The sequence below is a fragment of the Syngnathoides biaculeatus genome, chromosome 12 (assembly GCF_019802595.1).
Source record: "Syngnathoides biaculeatus isolate LvHL_M chromosome 12, ASM1980259v1, whole genome shotgun sequence".
NCBI classification, from domain to species: Eukaryota; Metazoa; Chordata; class Actinopteri; order Syngnathiformes; family Syngnathidae; genus Syngnathoides; species Syngnathoides biaculeatus.
Window position 1 is genome coordinate 1990337 of NC_084651.1, and position 16020 is coordinate 2006356.

The window sequence follows — 16020 nt, forward strand, 5'->3', positions numbered from 1 at the left end:
ATAATTGTAATCGCAAATAATATAAAAAATGAGCGCGTGATTATGCACAAATTGGGCTACTTTTTTCATTTTCATTTTTTACACAATTATATTTATCATTAATTATAGACAGTTTACTTGTAAATACCATTCCGAAATGAGATTGTTTACATAAACAATTGTAATTGTAGATAATAAAATGAAAAATGAACGATAATCTATTCATAGTACTTGAGTACATACTTTTATAGTGACATTTTAACTTTTTTTTTTTCCAGTCCTTTTTTTCCCCAAACTCAGAAATACTGTACTCAATACGGTACAGTGTACTGTATGGGGCCTTGATTTCGCTGCTGTTGTGTCATTTCACATTTGTCCTGCTGGGGGGCAGCAGTGCGCCTCTGAACGTTTTCTCAACCCGCTCTTAGAAAACCGAAGAAGAAGCGTCGACGCTGAGCTTTTTCGTCGCGAGCTGCGGTTCGTTTTCCAGCTCCGCGTTGTATTTCCTGACATTTTTCTCTTCTGACTTGTTCTGTTACTTGTGGAGGAAAAAGGGAGTAACGCAACAAAGGTGCCAAGATGCCGCGAATCATGATAAAAGGAGGCGTTTGGCGCAATACGGAGGTAGGTGTTGACAGGACTAGCGGGGTTAGCACCATGCTAACTACCTGCTAGCTTGAAAAGCACCAAACAAATGCACATAATAGCTTCACTTAGCTACAAAGTGAAGGAAACTAATCCCTTATAAGTCGGTGGCGGTCTTGCTTATGATGGCGCCCTCTGTGTTATGTAACGTTTAATACTCATTTTGTGATAGTCAACAAAAATGACGTGAGCCTAATTTTACAGGGGTCATCCAGGTATCTACAAGTTAACCTCTGTATTTTACTGAGTATAATCCTAATGTTAGCAGGGATGGGAAAAATTGTAAAATAACTTACTTTAAAAAGTTAGTTATTGCAACAAATTAGTACCTTTTCAGTCTGTCGTTAGAGTTAGCGTTTCATTGTCTAATTAAGCAAGGAATTGTTTATTGCACTCAAAAGAATCTGTGTATTCCAGGATGAAATCCTCAAAGCAGCGGTGATGAAATATGGGAAAAATCAGTGGTCTCGTATCGCCTCTTTGCTCCATCGTAAGTCGGCCAAGCAGTGCAAAGCTCGATGGTGAGTGAGATTGGCCTTCCTGCCGATTTCAGGGGTTTTTCCTGCCTCAAACCACGGCAGAGAACTGAAAGGCGCAATCGCTATAGATACATATATTTGTCACGGGCGTCTCCCGTTCGTCCTCAGGTACGAGTGGCTGGACCCCAGCATCAAGAAAACAGAGTGGTCCCGAGAGGAGGAGGAGAAGCTGCTTCATCTGGCTAAGCTGATGCCCACCCAGTGGAGAACCATCGCGCCCATCATCGGCCGCACGGCCGCCCAGTGCCTGGAGCACTACGAATACCTGCTGTCCGTTCGCACACGTCCACTCGGCTGCATTGCAACGGCGTGCCTCAAATTGACACTTTGGAGCGCTTGTGTCATTTCAGTGACAAGGCGGCGCAGCGAGACAACGAGGAGGAAGTGGGAGAGGACCCCAGGAAGTTGAAGCCCGGAGAGATCGACCCAAACCCCGAGACCAAACCGGCCCGGCCCGACCCCGTGGACATGGATGAAGGTAAAAAGGCGCCCCCGAGGAGCCATTTATTTGGTTCACTAGTTGTTTCTGCTTCCTCTATGCGATAAAATGGATGCCAGTGCATTCCATGGTTTCACTTTTAACAGAAAATAAATGTATACGTTAAACCAATATCAAGAACCACATTGTAAACCATAACCAAATTTTAAATTGCTAATTTAAAACCCTAATCATGTTTTGAAGCCCTACATATAAACACTAACCGTCTTGACCCGATTTCAAAAATTTACCAGGTTTAAAAGACGAATGTGGAGTTCTAACCCAAACTCGACGCCATAATCCGAAAACCAAACCGTGACTTGGACTCATAATCTGAATCCCTAACCCTTGTTTGAAACCCGAACCTTTTCTTAAATGTTCTTTTCGCACCCAGACCATATTTTGAAACCTTACTTTTAACTGATAACCCATGGTTAAAACCCTAGCTTGACTTGAAACCTGAATTTGAAGCCCGAACCTGACTTGAAACCTTACACCTGGTTGCCATCCTAAATTTGAAGCCATAACTCTGCTTTCATTTTCTTGCACACATGCACAAAATAAATAAACACATCTTATTCATGTGTACACGTCAAAGGTGCGCAAATATATTTTTCTGTGTCCATGCCGCTGTCATTTACAATGCGTGTATCTGGACTTGTTTTATCGAAAAAAGATGAATAAGTAATGGGCTTTTCTGAGGGCTGCTCTTTTCTTTGGTTGTCATAAATTAACTTGGCAAAATGTGTGCAGACGAGCTGGAGATGCTGTCCGAGGCCAGAGCCCGACTGGCCAACACGCAGGGCAAGAAGGCCAAGAGGAAAGCCCGAGAGAAGCAGCTGGAGGAAGCCAGGTCACGTCGACATCCCATCGATCCGCTCATCTTTTCATTTGGCCACTTGATCCTCACTGCTGGGTCCGCGTCATCTCCTTTCGCAGGCGCTTGGCGGCGCTGCAGAAGCGCAGAGAGCTGAGAGCGGCCGGCATCCACATTGGGAAGAAGAGGAAGAAGAAGCGGGGAGTGGACTACAATGCCGAAATCCCCTTTGAGAAGAAACCTGCCGCAGTAATTAGTCATCAGATCAAATCCCGAATACGGCGAACCCTCACTACCACCACGCATGCAAATAGCAAAACAGACTGAAACTGATAGGGGGAAGCACAAATTTTTGTTGATTTGCGAATAGTTTATTGGAAATAGCAGCAATTTTGTTTTCTGTCAGGGCTTCTACGACACCAGCATGGAGGTCTACGACCCCCTGGCGCCCAACTTCAAGCGTCTCCGGCAGCAGCACTTGGACGGCGAGTTGCGCAAGTGAGTCGCGCGGCGCGCGTTGCCACGTTCTGGCACATTTGCGGTCGCGTCGGGCTCACTCCGCACTCTGGCTGACATTTCTTAGCGAGCGCGAGGAGAGGGACCGCAAGAAGGACAAGCAAAAGATCAAGAAGAAGAAGGAGAGCGACCTGCCCTCCGCCATCCTGCAGACCAGCGGCGTGGCCGAGTTCACCAAGAAGCGCTCCAAACTGGTCCTGCCCGCGCCGCAGGTAACGACGTGATTCCAACCAGTTGATTTTGGGTCGGACCAGCAGTTTCGCAAAGCAAATGAAATCCAAATATTTAAAATTCAACTCACCATTACACTGCAAGTGTCCAAGCCCTGTGCTTGTCTTCAAAGAACCACCAGTGGACATTTGGCAACACCTTGACACCAATTTAGGAGATCATTCATGTACATTGCAAAGAGTAGTGGACCTAAAATTGATCCCTGGGGCCCTTTCAAGTCATTCAGACAAAACATTACATCATCGTTTCCCCTGGCAGATAAGTGACGCCGAACTGGAGGAGGTGGTAAAGATGGGCGTGGCCAGCGAGGTCGCCCGCCAGGCGGCCGAGGAGAGCGAAAACGCAAACGGCGCCTCGTCGACGTTGCTGTCGGAGTACAGCATCGCTAACACGATGAACACGGGACTCCGCACGCCGCGTACGCCTGCGGCTCAGGACAGGATCATGCAGGTAACAAGACCAAAAGCAATATTTACTTCCATCACGAGTGGGATTTGAAACCCCAACTTAAGCTTCAAGCTAACTAACATGAAACGTCTCGTTTGAAAAGTGGCTCGACGATCAAAATTCTGGTTTGGAATCCCAAACGCTTGTTTGATACGCCAGGTTAAAAGCCCAACCAATGTTGGAAACTCCAAGGCAGGCTTGAAACCGTACTTTGGAACTCTAGCCCTGGCTTTTGAAACCATACGCAGGCTTTGAAACCAAATTTGAAATAGTGACCCTGTAATTTTTTTTAAAACTAACCTTCAGTTGAAGCCCTCATCAGAACCTCTAACCCGTGCTTTAAAACCCTAAACTGAAGCCCTCCTACTTTTTGAAATTGTTCACGACTTGAAACTCAAAAGTTCAAATATTTTTGTTGTTGTGGTTACTTCCAGGAAGCTCAGAATCTTATGGCGCTGACCAACATCGACACGCCGCTGAAGGGCGGCCTCAACACGCCGCTGCACGAGAGCGACTTCAGCGGTGTGACGCCCCAACGGCAGCAGGTGCAGACCCCCAACACCGTGCTCGGCACCCCCTTCAGGTGAGCGGCGGCGAGCGCGCCCGCACAACAGACGCGTGGGGACGCGCTCACGAGGATGTTTGTCGTTTTATCGGCCGTAGAACTCCTGTGCAGGGCCAAGGGTCAGAGGGCATGACCCCGCAACCGGCCGGAGAGCTGACCCCGCGTGGGACGGCCACGCCCGGGCTGACCCCCGCACGCACGCCGCTCAGGGACAAACTGAACATCAACAGCGAGGAGCAGCTGGCAGACCCGTCGTACGCCAAACACCTTGTAAGGGGGGGAGAAAATATTGATTTTGTTTTAAAATCATATTTTTGTGAAGGGGGGTGGAAAAAAAATTATTCCTTTTAGGTTACCCACCTTTTTTTTTTTTTGTAAAGTCAGGTTTATTTAATTTTCAGGGGTCGTTCATTTAAAAAGGGGATATTTTTTAAAAATCAGATTTTTTTTTTTTTTTTTTTTTAATCAAATTTTCATTTTACTGTTGAGTCAAAAATGTCTGATTTAAGCTATGTATTTTTTTAAAACTCAGTTTTACTTTTCAAGCCATGCTTTAAAAAGATTAAGATGAAAAAAGTCACTTGATTCGAGTCAACTTTATTTTTTAAAAATCAGGTTTTTTTAGGTTTTTAAGGAACAAAAAAAACATTTTTGGGACGTGTATGTAAAAATATGACCAAATTTGCAGCGGTTTATGGGCGCCGGTGAGCAACTCGAACAAACGTCAAAGAGACATTTCATTGCTTCCATCCGCAGCAACGCGAGAGCCTGCAACAGTTGCGGCACGGCCTGATGTCGCTTCCCGTGCCCAAAAACGACTTTGAGATCGTCCTGCCTGAAAACGCCGAGAAGGAACTGGAAGAAACCGAGATGGAGGTCGGCTACGTGGAGGACGCCGCCGACGTGGCGGCGCGCAAGCAGGTAAAAGCTCGCGCGCACGCAATCGGTATCAGTACGTCAACATCATAACCTTGTCTTAATTTCTTCATGTTCAAAAAGTGTAAATATTTTTTGTGACCCTGATTGAGGGGAAAAAAATACAAAATTTCAATGTGCACGTATATTTTTAGGCCCAGCGTGACGCCGAGAGGGAGAAGGAGCTGAAGCTGCGACACACGGCGGTGCGGAGGGGCCTGCCCAGGCCCACCGAGGTGACGTCCGCATTTCATATTTGCTATCCATCCATTTTCTTGGCCGCTTATCCTCACGAGGGTCGCGGGAGCGCTGGAGCCTATCCCCGCTGTCGACGGGCAGGAGGCGGGGTACACCCTGAACTGGTCGCCGGCCAATCGCAGGGCACATGGGGACAGACAGCAATCACGCTCACAATCACACCTAGGGGCAATTTAGAGGGTCCAATTAATGTTACGTGTTTTTGGGATGTGGGAGGAAAGCGGAGTGCCCACCCGGAGAAACCCCACGCAGGCACGGGGAGAACACGCAAACTCCACACAGGCGGGGCCGGGATCAAACCCGGGGTCCTCAGAACTGTGTGGCCAACGCTTTACCAGCTGCGCCACCGTGCCGCCTCATATTTGCTATTTGGAAGGAAAAATGAAAACGCGTGGATGTGAACATTTGGCGTTGCTTATTTTTAAATTGCGAATAAATAGAGCAAAAAGGAATAAAAACCACATGATTTAAAAAATATATATTGTAACAGAGGTCAAATCACAAAAGTGAGCAGTTTTTTTTTGTTTAATTTGTAAATCAAAACATGAAAAGTTTTTAACGAAAATCTTTCATGGTTCTTTGAATTTCTTCAATTGATTGATAAAATTCAAGATCATGGCGGCACATCCACTTCGTAGTTGTGAGGACTGAGTTTCAAATCATTTGTGTGGAGTTTGCATCTGTGTGCCCCCCTTGCATTAATTGGTCCTCGCTGGAAAATGTTCGGCTGTCACTGTAGAAAAAAGGCTTTATAAACTCAAATTATGCAAACGAATTAAGTGAAAATTGTTAATACGCAGACACCTGACATAAGCGTCTCTTGGCGTGCATCCTCAGGTGAACGAGTCGGTCCTCCGGCCGTCCTCCATGGAGCCGCTGTCCGACCTCCAAGTGGCCGAGGAGCTGATCAAGCAGGAGATGATCACCATGATGCATCACGACTGCCTGCACCATCCCGGGGCCGCCGCCGCGCAGCCGCAGCGCGCCAAGGGCCGGGGGCCCGCGTCCGCCTCCAACAACGCCCTGCACATCGCCTACCTGGACGCGCACCCGTACAACACCGTCGGCACGGAAGACATGGAAAAGGTGGCGCCTCTTTGATCGAGTAACTGCACGCGGGCGCAATTGTGCACCGCTGAACTTTCTCGAACGACGACCGCTGTTCCGCCACACCCTTTTTCCGAGTTTACCTTACACCCACCCTCCGCTCTTGACCACAAACACTCATAATTACAGATGTTACGGTACTTATGCAGCCAATCGGTGTGTTTTATAACGACAGCGTCCACCACCACCACCACCGCTGCTGTAGTTAGCAACACTGTCTGGGCAACGTAGAGCAAAGACGAGCGAGACGTGCTGCTTATGTTTACTTAATGGTTAGGGAGCACGATCATCACCACCACCCCCTAGTTTACCCCAAAGTAGATCTTGGGGTAAAAAAAAAAAAAAAAAAAGTCTGGCCACCCCTGGTCGAGTGTTAGCGTTAAAGACACAAACGTTTCGATGAGCTCGTGCCTTCGTTTGCCGTAATCAACCAACATCAATGTGCTGCTTTTTGTTTTAAAAAATCATGTAAGAAAAGTAATGCTAACAAAAACTCAACCTTAAAAATCACGGTCAAATAAATTCAACAGGAGAGCTCACAATAAGGCAAAGTGACATAGAAGTAAAAAATATACGGTTCTCGAACAAAAATGTTGAGAATTTTTGCTTGTTTTCGGACGAAAACCGGTACTCGAGCGCCGCCGACAAACAAGGAAATAACAATGCGTGCAGTTCGACATAGCTGATCCATGACGAGCGTCGTTATTGTGTATAACGCCCCCTTGTACACAGAGGTGGGAAATATCGATTCGGTTCTCGAGGCGCCTTCTGGAACGGATTGTGGTGGAGAACCGAGGTTGTGCCGTATAATGCTCACACTGAGCTAAGACTAATCTAAAGAAAAAGCTCAAAGGTTGAGGTAAACTTAAGTGAAGATGTAAAGCAAAATGCTGACGAAGGTGATGTGACGTAACCCGTTCGATAACATGCGCCCGTCAGGCCAAAGCCATCCTGGCGGCCGAGATGGAGGTGGTGAAGGTGGGCATGGCCCACGGAGACCTCAGCATGGAGGCCTACTGCCAAGTGTGGGAGGAATGTTACAGCCAGGTGGGTGCCCGTCGCGCACCGTCCGCTTTGCTCAACAACAACAAAACCGCTCCTTGTGTGCGCTGCAGGTCTTGTACCTGCCGGGACAGAACAGATACACCCGAGCCAACCTGGCGTCCAAGAAAGACCGGATCGAGAGCGTCGAGAAGAAGCTCGAAGTAAGATTTTTTTTTTTTTTTAATGCCGTCCTTTTCATTTCTCATAATCTGGGAGAAGAAAAACCTCCAAGGATTTTTTTTTTCCCTTTCAGGCAAAGCACATTTTTTGTCTTTTTTTTTTGTTCCTTTTAAACAATTATTTTTTTGGTCACAAATACTTTTTTGTAATCATTTGGTGGGATTTTTATTATTATTATTATTATAAGATAATTTTCTTTTTGTGTTTCTTTGTGGGAAGGATTTTTTTTTTTTTTTTTTGGCACATTTTATCTTTTCTTGTAGGTGAACCGCGGCCACATGACGGCGGAGGCACGTAAGGCGGCCAAACTGGAGAAGAAGCTGAAGATCCTCCTGGGGGGGTTCCAGTCCAGAGCGCTGGGTCTGCTCAAACAGCACAACGAGCTGTGGGAACAGGTCTCTGGTCTTAGCGTTAGCGTTGGTCGTCGTTCTCCTCGTTCCCCTTTCCTAAGCGTGCTGTACTTCATTTGCGCACCAGGTGGAGCAAGCGGCCACGGAGCTGGAGACCTTCTCTCAGCTGAAGAGACAGGAAGACACGGCCATTCCGAGAAGACTCGAGGTCACTCGCCCGTACGGGGAATTTTATGAAAAAAAAAATGCTTTATTGCCATTTTAAACGCGTGCGTGTTTGTTTTCAGGCGTTGCGCGAGGACGTGGAGCGTCAGATGGACCGAGAGCGCGAACTCCAGCAGCGGTACGGAGAACTCGTGACGGAGCGAGACGCCCTGGTCAATAGCGCTCAGAAATACTGAGCCGCTTTGAACGCAGCCTTGTTATTTTATTTTAATTTTTTTCTTCCCCTAACGTACAAATTTAGCGCCGTCAAAGAGAGCTCGTCCAATGTGTTCGTGACCAATAAAATTTGTTTGGGCAACGCCAGCTTCTGTACAAATGATGTTTACCACACGTACAAAGAAAAAGTTCGAGGTGTTTCCCTCGCGTTGCGATCAGCACGCCAGGTACGACATCCCGCTCCTCCTGTAGGCGCTCTGACGGAAACAAAACATTTTTAGCGCCGCTGAAACGGACGCCCGTGTGAAAAGTGTGCACGCGTGCGTACGTACGGTGTGTCTGTAGTTGTATCTTCTGATGGCCTCGCGGATGTGACAGATCTGGATGGCGCCGCTGGGAGGTTCCACGGTGGCGGGAGCGCTCTGAAATACAGAAAAATCCACAATTTGTTCCCTTCTTGAGCAGAAACTTTCAAATGCGTTCAGAAGTCACTGACAGTGTGGCGGTACGCACGCCGTCGATATCTGACGGGCGACCAGTTAGGAGCGTAGTCCGCCTTTCACCAAAGCTAGCTGTGATAGGCTCCAGCTTTTCTGCACCCCTTGTGAGGATAAGCGGATTGGATGGATACAGGAAGTCCTCGATCTATGACTGAGAACCATTGCTACAGTAGCGACTTAACTTGAATTCCGACTTAAGTCGGGTTCCGTCATGAAAGTCAGAATTTACAGTAGAATATTTTCTCCAATATTTTTATGATCTTGAGCTTCGTTTCCGTGGTAATGGATTTTCTTTTGGCAGAAGCATTGCTAAAAGACTCAGCTTTCTTCTTCGGGGCGGTGATGTCCAAAAAGGAGGGCGAAATACGCGCACAAAATGGCGGACGGTGGAACGGGCGTCGTAAAGTCGAAACGTCTGAGGTCGAGACCGTCTGAACGCGAGGCCTCCCTGTACCGTACACTTGAGAAATATTTCTATGTTTCAACTGGATGAAGGTAATGGGTTTTTTTTTTCCAAGTTTGACAATTAACTTTACTAAATGAAAAGAAAGTTAAAACAATAGCCTTTTGAGGGAAGAAAAACTATTTATCTGAAAAAATGAAATGAAAAAATATCAGAACTAATACTTGCTCGTCTCAATTAATCCAAATCCCCAAAACTAAAATTTCTCTATTGTAACCTTTTTGCGTTTCCTCTGTCGCGTGCGCCCGTCCAAGCTTCCGTTGCCGTGGAGGAGGGGCTTGGATGAGTGGGAGGAGCCAGGAGTGGAGGGAGGCGTGGCCTCGGGGGAATCCGACTCCTTCTTGACCTGACGGAACGGCGAATTCGCTTCAGGAAAAACACGACCCGTAATGTGCGTCGACACGGCCACCGCGTACCTCGGCGTGCGCGTTGTAGCGGATGTGACTGGCCGAGATGACGTGCGCCACGGCGTCCGTCTTGGCCACCACTTCCTGCTTCACCAGCAGAGACAAGTCCACAATCTGCGAGCGGCGAACAGAAAACCGACAAAATGTGGCAAACGTACCGCTTGACTGATGGATGGATGGATGGATGATGCGGTTACCTGGGCGACCGTCTCATAGGCCAGGTAGGACAGGATCTCCATGGCAACACCGTTGGGCTTCAGCTCCAAGCTGCTGCAGTCCAGCCAGTCGCGGAACTTGGACGCTTTCTTGGCTGCGTGCGTGCATGCATGTCACAAATGGATTGCATGTGTTCACGCACGTAGAATAGAAGTACGTGTATTTATCCCTCCATCCGTTATCTGAGCCGCTTATCCTCACGAGGGTCACCCTGAACAGGCCACACAGAAACAACCAACCACTTGCGCCGACGGGAAACGCCGAGTGTTTTGGTGATGTGGGAGAAAAGCCACACAGGTGGGGCTTGGATTTGAACCCCGGTCCTCAGAACTGTGAGGCCAACTCTCTCACCAGTTGGTCCACTGTGCCGCCCAAGAAAAAAAACATCTATTATCAGAAAATGAAAATGAATTTATGTATTTTACTAAGTCAATTTCTTCTCTATGAATTAGAAACAAATAAATGAGTAAAATAAATAAGTGGACATATTTGTTTCCACTGGATGAAGACATTGATAAAGGAATATTTTTTCATTAAATCTGAAAAATATGATGAACAAAATGGTTCTCGAAAATTGTTTTTAAAAATATATTTGAGAGGAAGAAAAAGTAATTATCTGAAAAATAAAATTAAAAAAAAAAAAAAAACAGAACCAATACGTGCGTGTCTGAAAAATCCAAATCCCAAAAACGTTCATGTAGGCTCATACCATAATTAACATAATTAAAATACCGTACAAGAAAAATTCTGAATGTATTTTTTTTTTTAAAGGGAATTCATTTATTCTCATTTTATTAGAGACAAATTAATTGACTTGAAAAAAAAAAAAAAAAAACATTCATTTTCTGATACTAGAAATACGTTTAAATGTGTTTTTTCTTAGGCGGAAAAGTGGACCAACTGGTTAAAGCGTTGGCCTCACAGTTCTGAGGACCGGGGTTCAAATTCCGGTCCCGACTGCGTGGCGTTCCCAAAACATCCCAAAAACATGGCAGCATTAATTGGACACGTTAAAAATTGCCCCTAGGTGTGATTGTGAGTGCGGCTGTTGTTTGTCTCCATGTGCCCTGCGATTGGCTGACAGCTGGGATAGGCTCCAGCTCTCCCCGCGACCCTTGTGAGGATAAGCGGCAAAGAAAATGGACGGATGAAATGAGAACAAATTGGAAAAAAAAAGTTGCAAATTACCAAAGCTGAGCTGCCGACTCTCACAGAATTCAGTGTACTGCGTCTGGTCCATGGTTCTGGTGTGGCGCTCCATACGCTGCATTTCCACATGAAAATGAATTCAGAATTGCGGGGTATTGAGACTGCGTCGCCACGGCAACTACCTCCAGCCTCTCTCGCTTGACGGGGTCCAACTCCTGGCGCTCGGCCAGCGACAGGAGCTCGCCCGTGTGGTCCAACCACAGCAGGAAATCCTGGGCCAGGCGGTGACGCCGCTGGTTGGCGCCGGCGACCGCGCCCGACGACCCCGCCCCTGCCGGGACGGTTCCCTCGTGAACGTTTGCGTCTCGATTTCGGGGGGCAAGAAGACGAGGGGCCCACCTTGATCCTGCTGCACGTCGTCGTCGTCCAGACTCTTCAGGAGCTTCGACTTGTAATCCCGGAACTGGAGGTACTTCAGCAGCCTCGACACCTTACGCTGTACACGTATACACACACACATACTTATTGATGTGCATCACAAAACAAACACAGAAAAGTGTCCAATGTCCAAATTACTAACTCATTTCTAAAAACATATATTTGAGAAAATGTGCAATTCAACAGGGAAAAGTCATTATGGAGATTCTCATGAAAAAAAAAAAATCAATTTTATACTATATTACTAATATTATTATATTAGGCAGAACGGTGGATCAGCTGGAAAGGATTGGCCTCACAGTTCTGAGGTCCCGGGTTCGATCCCGGACGCGCCTGTGTGGGGTTTGCAAGTTCTCCCCGTGCCTGCGTGGCTTTTCCCCAGGTAAGTTTCCTCCCACATCCCAAAAACATGCACCATTAATTGGAGACTCTAAATTGCCCCAAGGTGTGATTTGTCTCAATGTGCCCTGCGATTGGCTGGCGACCAGTTCAGGGTGTACCCCGCCCGCCTCCTGCCCGTCGACAGCTGGGACAGGCTAGAGCACTCCCCGCGACCCTCGTGAGGATAAGCGGCAAAGAAAATGGATGGATGATTATATTATTTTATACTATTATATTATATAATATTATAGTGTTTTTTTTCGTGAATATTCTGCTCACAGAGAAAAAAATATTGCGATATTTTCTTCTTCCACAATTTTTTTTTTTGGGGGGGGGGGGAAACAGAAATCTTTTGACCCAAGGGAATTTTTTTTTTTTTTTTTCCCCACCCAGAAAAGTGTGCATCTTTTTAGCCTCGCCTGTTGTGTGACCTTATCTCTCCGCATCAAGAACAGGATGTCCTCCACAGCGATGACCCTTGACCCACGAAGCGTGGCGCCTTCGCTGGCCTGATGGAGCTGAACAACAAGTCACACATACACACACAAACACACACATATTGGTACGGTAACTCATTAGCATTTCAAAATAAAACTAATATAAATAAATATATATATATTTATATAAATATATGAGTTTTTTTTTCTGTAACACACATTTTCACAGCACAATATGGGCGGGGTGAGGGGGGGGGCGCAATCTGTGGGGGGCACTTGGCCCCTCACCTCCCCCCCCTGTGGCAGTTGGACAGGGTTTGGTCTAGGACCACCTCTGGATGGAGGGATGCTAAAAGTTAACCACCTTCAAGAAAATGTTTGCCTTGAAAAAACAGAAAAAAAGTTGTTTTTTTGTTGTTTTTGTTTTTTAACAATCAAGTTATATTTTTCCAATTACTTTTAGGGGGGGAATGTAAAAATTTTTGGAAAAAGTGGGGGAGAATTTTTTTTTTCTAGTTATTTTGAAGTACAGTGATGCCTCGGTTCTGGACCACAATCCGTTGCAGAAAATGGTTCAACAAGTGATTTGTTCGAAAACCGAATCGGTGTTTCCCATTACAATGAATGGCTAAAGAAATAATGCGTTCCATGCCTAAAAATTTTTGGGGCTTTTTAAAGCATTTTTTTTCAGCTTTTTCTGATAATAAACTGCAAAGCAGAAATACAAGTATAGTTTTTTTTAGTTACGTGAACACTTGTGCGGGTATCAGTGCATTACCATGGTTATAAGCTGCGTGTGCACGACGTCCTCCACCAGGGCTGCAGTCTCGGGCAGCGGCCTTTGAGCATCTCCCAGGGCAAACCTGACACACACACATTTGTGCAAAGCCGCCATTTGCATGCGGAGAAAGCACTTCCAGGACAGGCCACAAATTTCCAAACCACATCCTGATTCCTCGACATCCATTCTCGTGTTCTTTCCCCGGCCGACCTCACCCGTGCCGCAATTGGCCGGCGGATGGCGCGGGCCCGAGGAGGGCGTGGCTTTGAGGCGGCGAGGTCGACGCTGAGGCTTGGCCCTCGGTTTTGGGGTTTACTCGGTCGCGGGCGTCTCCGACCGCCGACGACACGCCGGGTGAGTCCCGCGCACTTTTAGACGCGCACAAACGCATGCGGCCTCGTTTAAAAATTGATGAATGTTTGTCTTTACTTATCTTCTGTACGGAAAAAACGTACATGCAAATTTGATGTTCACTTCTGTGAATTTAATAACCTGAGGATGTCTAATTGTTGATTGAAGCAAACTATTATACAAGGAAATTTATCTTATTGTCTGATATTTTTTTGACATAAAGCAGAAACACGGAATTCATCCAAGTTTTTAAGTTAAATTGAAAAAATATATAGTAAACAATTTTTTGGACCAACCTTATCCCGTATTTGTACATTTTCAAGTGTTTTATTTTCTTTTTGTTAATATTTATTTAATGGCGAAACATGTTCAGGGTCCAAAATGTTTTGATCATTTTTTATTAATATTTAATTAACGATGAAACATGTTTCGGGTCCAAAATGTTTTCATCGTTTTTTAGTATTTTTAATTGATTTTGAAGTTGAAATAATCACAGAAACAATGTGTAAAAAACACATCATATTAAATAATGAATATTTTAGCTGTCCCAAAGAAACAAAATGTAATAGGAGGTGGACCAGTAAAATTTCAAGGTGCATATAGTTTTTTTTTTTTTTTTAAACTTATAACTATGATTATCAGTTAGTTAATTTTTGGGACAAAAAATGAAAAACATGTTTTTGCTATTGTAGTTTTTTTGTGTTTTTTTTTTTTTTACTTATAACTACGATTATCAGTTCGTTAATTTTTGGGACAAAAAATGAAAAACAGGTTTTTGCTATTAACTTAAGTGTTTCAAGAGAGTAATGAAAAACGAAAGATTCGATCACAAGTAAAAGCGGCCATATTTTGTACTCTGTATACCTCTAATTTGCCACATACAAATATACATCTTTAATGCAAACTCCTCTGACGTATGATATTTACATTCTGTTGAATTGCTCGTTTTTAATGGCCTTGTATTACGATCGAGAGCTAAAAAATAATAAATAATTGAATCATGTCATTTGAAGGCTGCAGTGGGAAACTTGGAGCGTGTACTTGGGCGGACATGGCTTCAAACAGTCTCTTTGGCGGCGTCGGCAACACACTGCACACAGGTGAGCGTGCGTGCGTCTTACATCATGCCCTGGATCTCGGGTACGAAGGTGGTCCTGGACGCTGCAGGACGTTCCCGGCTGCCGGCGGCTGCTGATCCAGACATGTGACCTGGTTGGACAAAGCATAAACTTTGTTACAAAGACAATAAAAAGAAAAAAAATAGCATCACACATATTTCAATCTTTAACAAGTCATTCCCACCAATATAAGACATAAAACATGTACTGGAATTGACGAGATCATCTCATGTTCCTTCACTGCAGTGAGGAAAAATGGCCGCACATTTTTGATAAATCCCACCTAATGTTGAGGTCAGTCGAAAGCTAAAAACAACAAAAGAGCACGAGACCATGGGGGGGGGGGGGACACACACAAGCGCGCAGACGCCAGCAGGTGTTGTCACCGCACTGCTTCCCCTGTGTAGTAGTTTGAATCTGAATAAGAAAAACGACGCAGTTCCCCTCCATTCAAAGTCTGCGGTTAACGAGTAAGCGACACGCCGCGCAAGCAAAGAAAACGCGGACAAAGACGGGCTCATGTCGACGGAGGGAGAAAAGAAAGACATACAGACGAAATCCTCACCTAAAGTTGCTCGATTCTTGTTTGGGTGCTTACATTTGAGTGAATTCACGGCGCGTGTTGATGACGTCAAATAGGAAAGCCGGAAAAACGAAGTTGTGGCACAAAAGCTTTTCAGTGACTTTTTTTTTTTTGAAATATATTGTTCAGGAAAAGATTTTACCTTTTGAGAAAATGTATTTTAAAAATCTATTTCTGGGATTTTTTTTTTCGTAAAATGTATTATTTTTTATACAGCAATGTTGTGCTTTTATTATTTATTACTATTATTCTTAGTAACTTATTCTGACAAAACATATTGGAAAGTGTTTATTTAATGGAAAATGGTAGAATATGATCTGTGAAACTGTGCAGTTGTCAAATAAAACAAATAAATAATGCATACCTGTCAACCTTTCGGAGCACCAACCTGTATAAATTACCCCCCCCCAAAAAAAATCCTAATAGAGAGCAAAAAGTCCTTATAACATACCGAAGCAAATTATATGTCAAAATAACAAAGGGAAAATCAATGATATTATCGTCGATCTCCATAATGATAATATCTGAAGTTAATGTCTATTTAGTGGCATTACTGTGTTCAGAATTGTATTCATATGTAACTTTCTTCACCAACTCTAAACGCTGACCCTTCGGCTCGAAATTTTCAGAATCCGTATGATTGGTGCTATACGGCCGTATACGCAAGATTCCCCGCAAAATCCGTACGAACTACGGCTAAATCGTACGAGTTGACAGGTATGATCGTGTAAAAAAAAAACTCTC

The 16020-nt window shown here is 45.1% G+C and overlaps 2 protein-coding genes across 6 annotated transcripts; one reads left to right on the forward strand and one right to left on the reverse strand.

The window, feature by feature from the left end:
• Positions 1-381: 381 nt before the first annotated feature.
• cdc5l (CDC5 cell division cycle 5-like (S. pombe)) lies at positions 382-8599 on the forward strand. The gene is made up of 19 exons (XM_061837245.1): positions 382-603; positions 1042-1145; positions 1272-1433; positions 1514-1641; positions 2395-2494; positions 2581-2707; positions 2865-2956; positions 3042-3186; positions 3464-3655; positions 4087-4235; positions 4316-4487; positions 4974-5138; positions 5288-5368; positions 6228-6476; positions 7437-7544; positions 7613-7702; positions 7985-8116; positions 8199-8279; positions 8359-8599. Exons 1-19 carry the CDS (start codon positions 559-561, stop codon positions 8470-8472), a joined length of 2436 nt encoding a protein of 811 aa, XP_061693229.1. The 5' UTR covers positions 382-558; the 3' UTR covers positions 8473-8599.
• On the reverse strand, positions 8104-16012 carry supt3h (SPT3 homolog, SAGA and STAGA complex component). 5 transcript variants are annotated; one of them, XM_061837250.1, is made up of 13 exons: positions 15259-15345; positions 14697-14784; positions 13222-13306; positions 12438-12524; positions 11587-11683; positions 11370-11518; positions 11227-11302; positions 10020-10132; positions 9832-9936; positions 9633-9761; positions 8785-8874; positions 8632-8709; positions 8104-8237 (listed from the first exon to the last, which is right to left on the reverse strand). In XM_061837250.1, the coding sequence occupies exons 2-12, from the start codon at positions 14777-14779 to the stop codon at positions 8668-8670; spliced, it is 1056 nt and encodes a 351-aa protein (XP_061693234.1). In that variant the 5' UTR covers positions 14780-14784; positions 15259-15345; the 3' UTR covers positions 8104-8237; positions 8632-8667. The 5 variants fall into 5 exon arrangements, with proteins under 5 accessions (XP_061693234.1, XP_061693233.1, XP_061693231.1 ...); XM_061837249.1 differs by having other exon boundaries at positions 12426-12524; XM_061837247.1 differs by lacking the exons at positions 8632-8709; positions 15259-15345 and adding an exon at positions 15641-16012 and having other exon boundaries at positions 8107-8237; positions 12426-12524.
• Between the last annotated feature and the right edge of the window lie 8 nt (positions 16013-16020).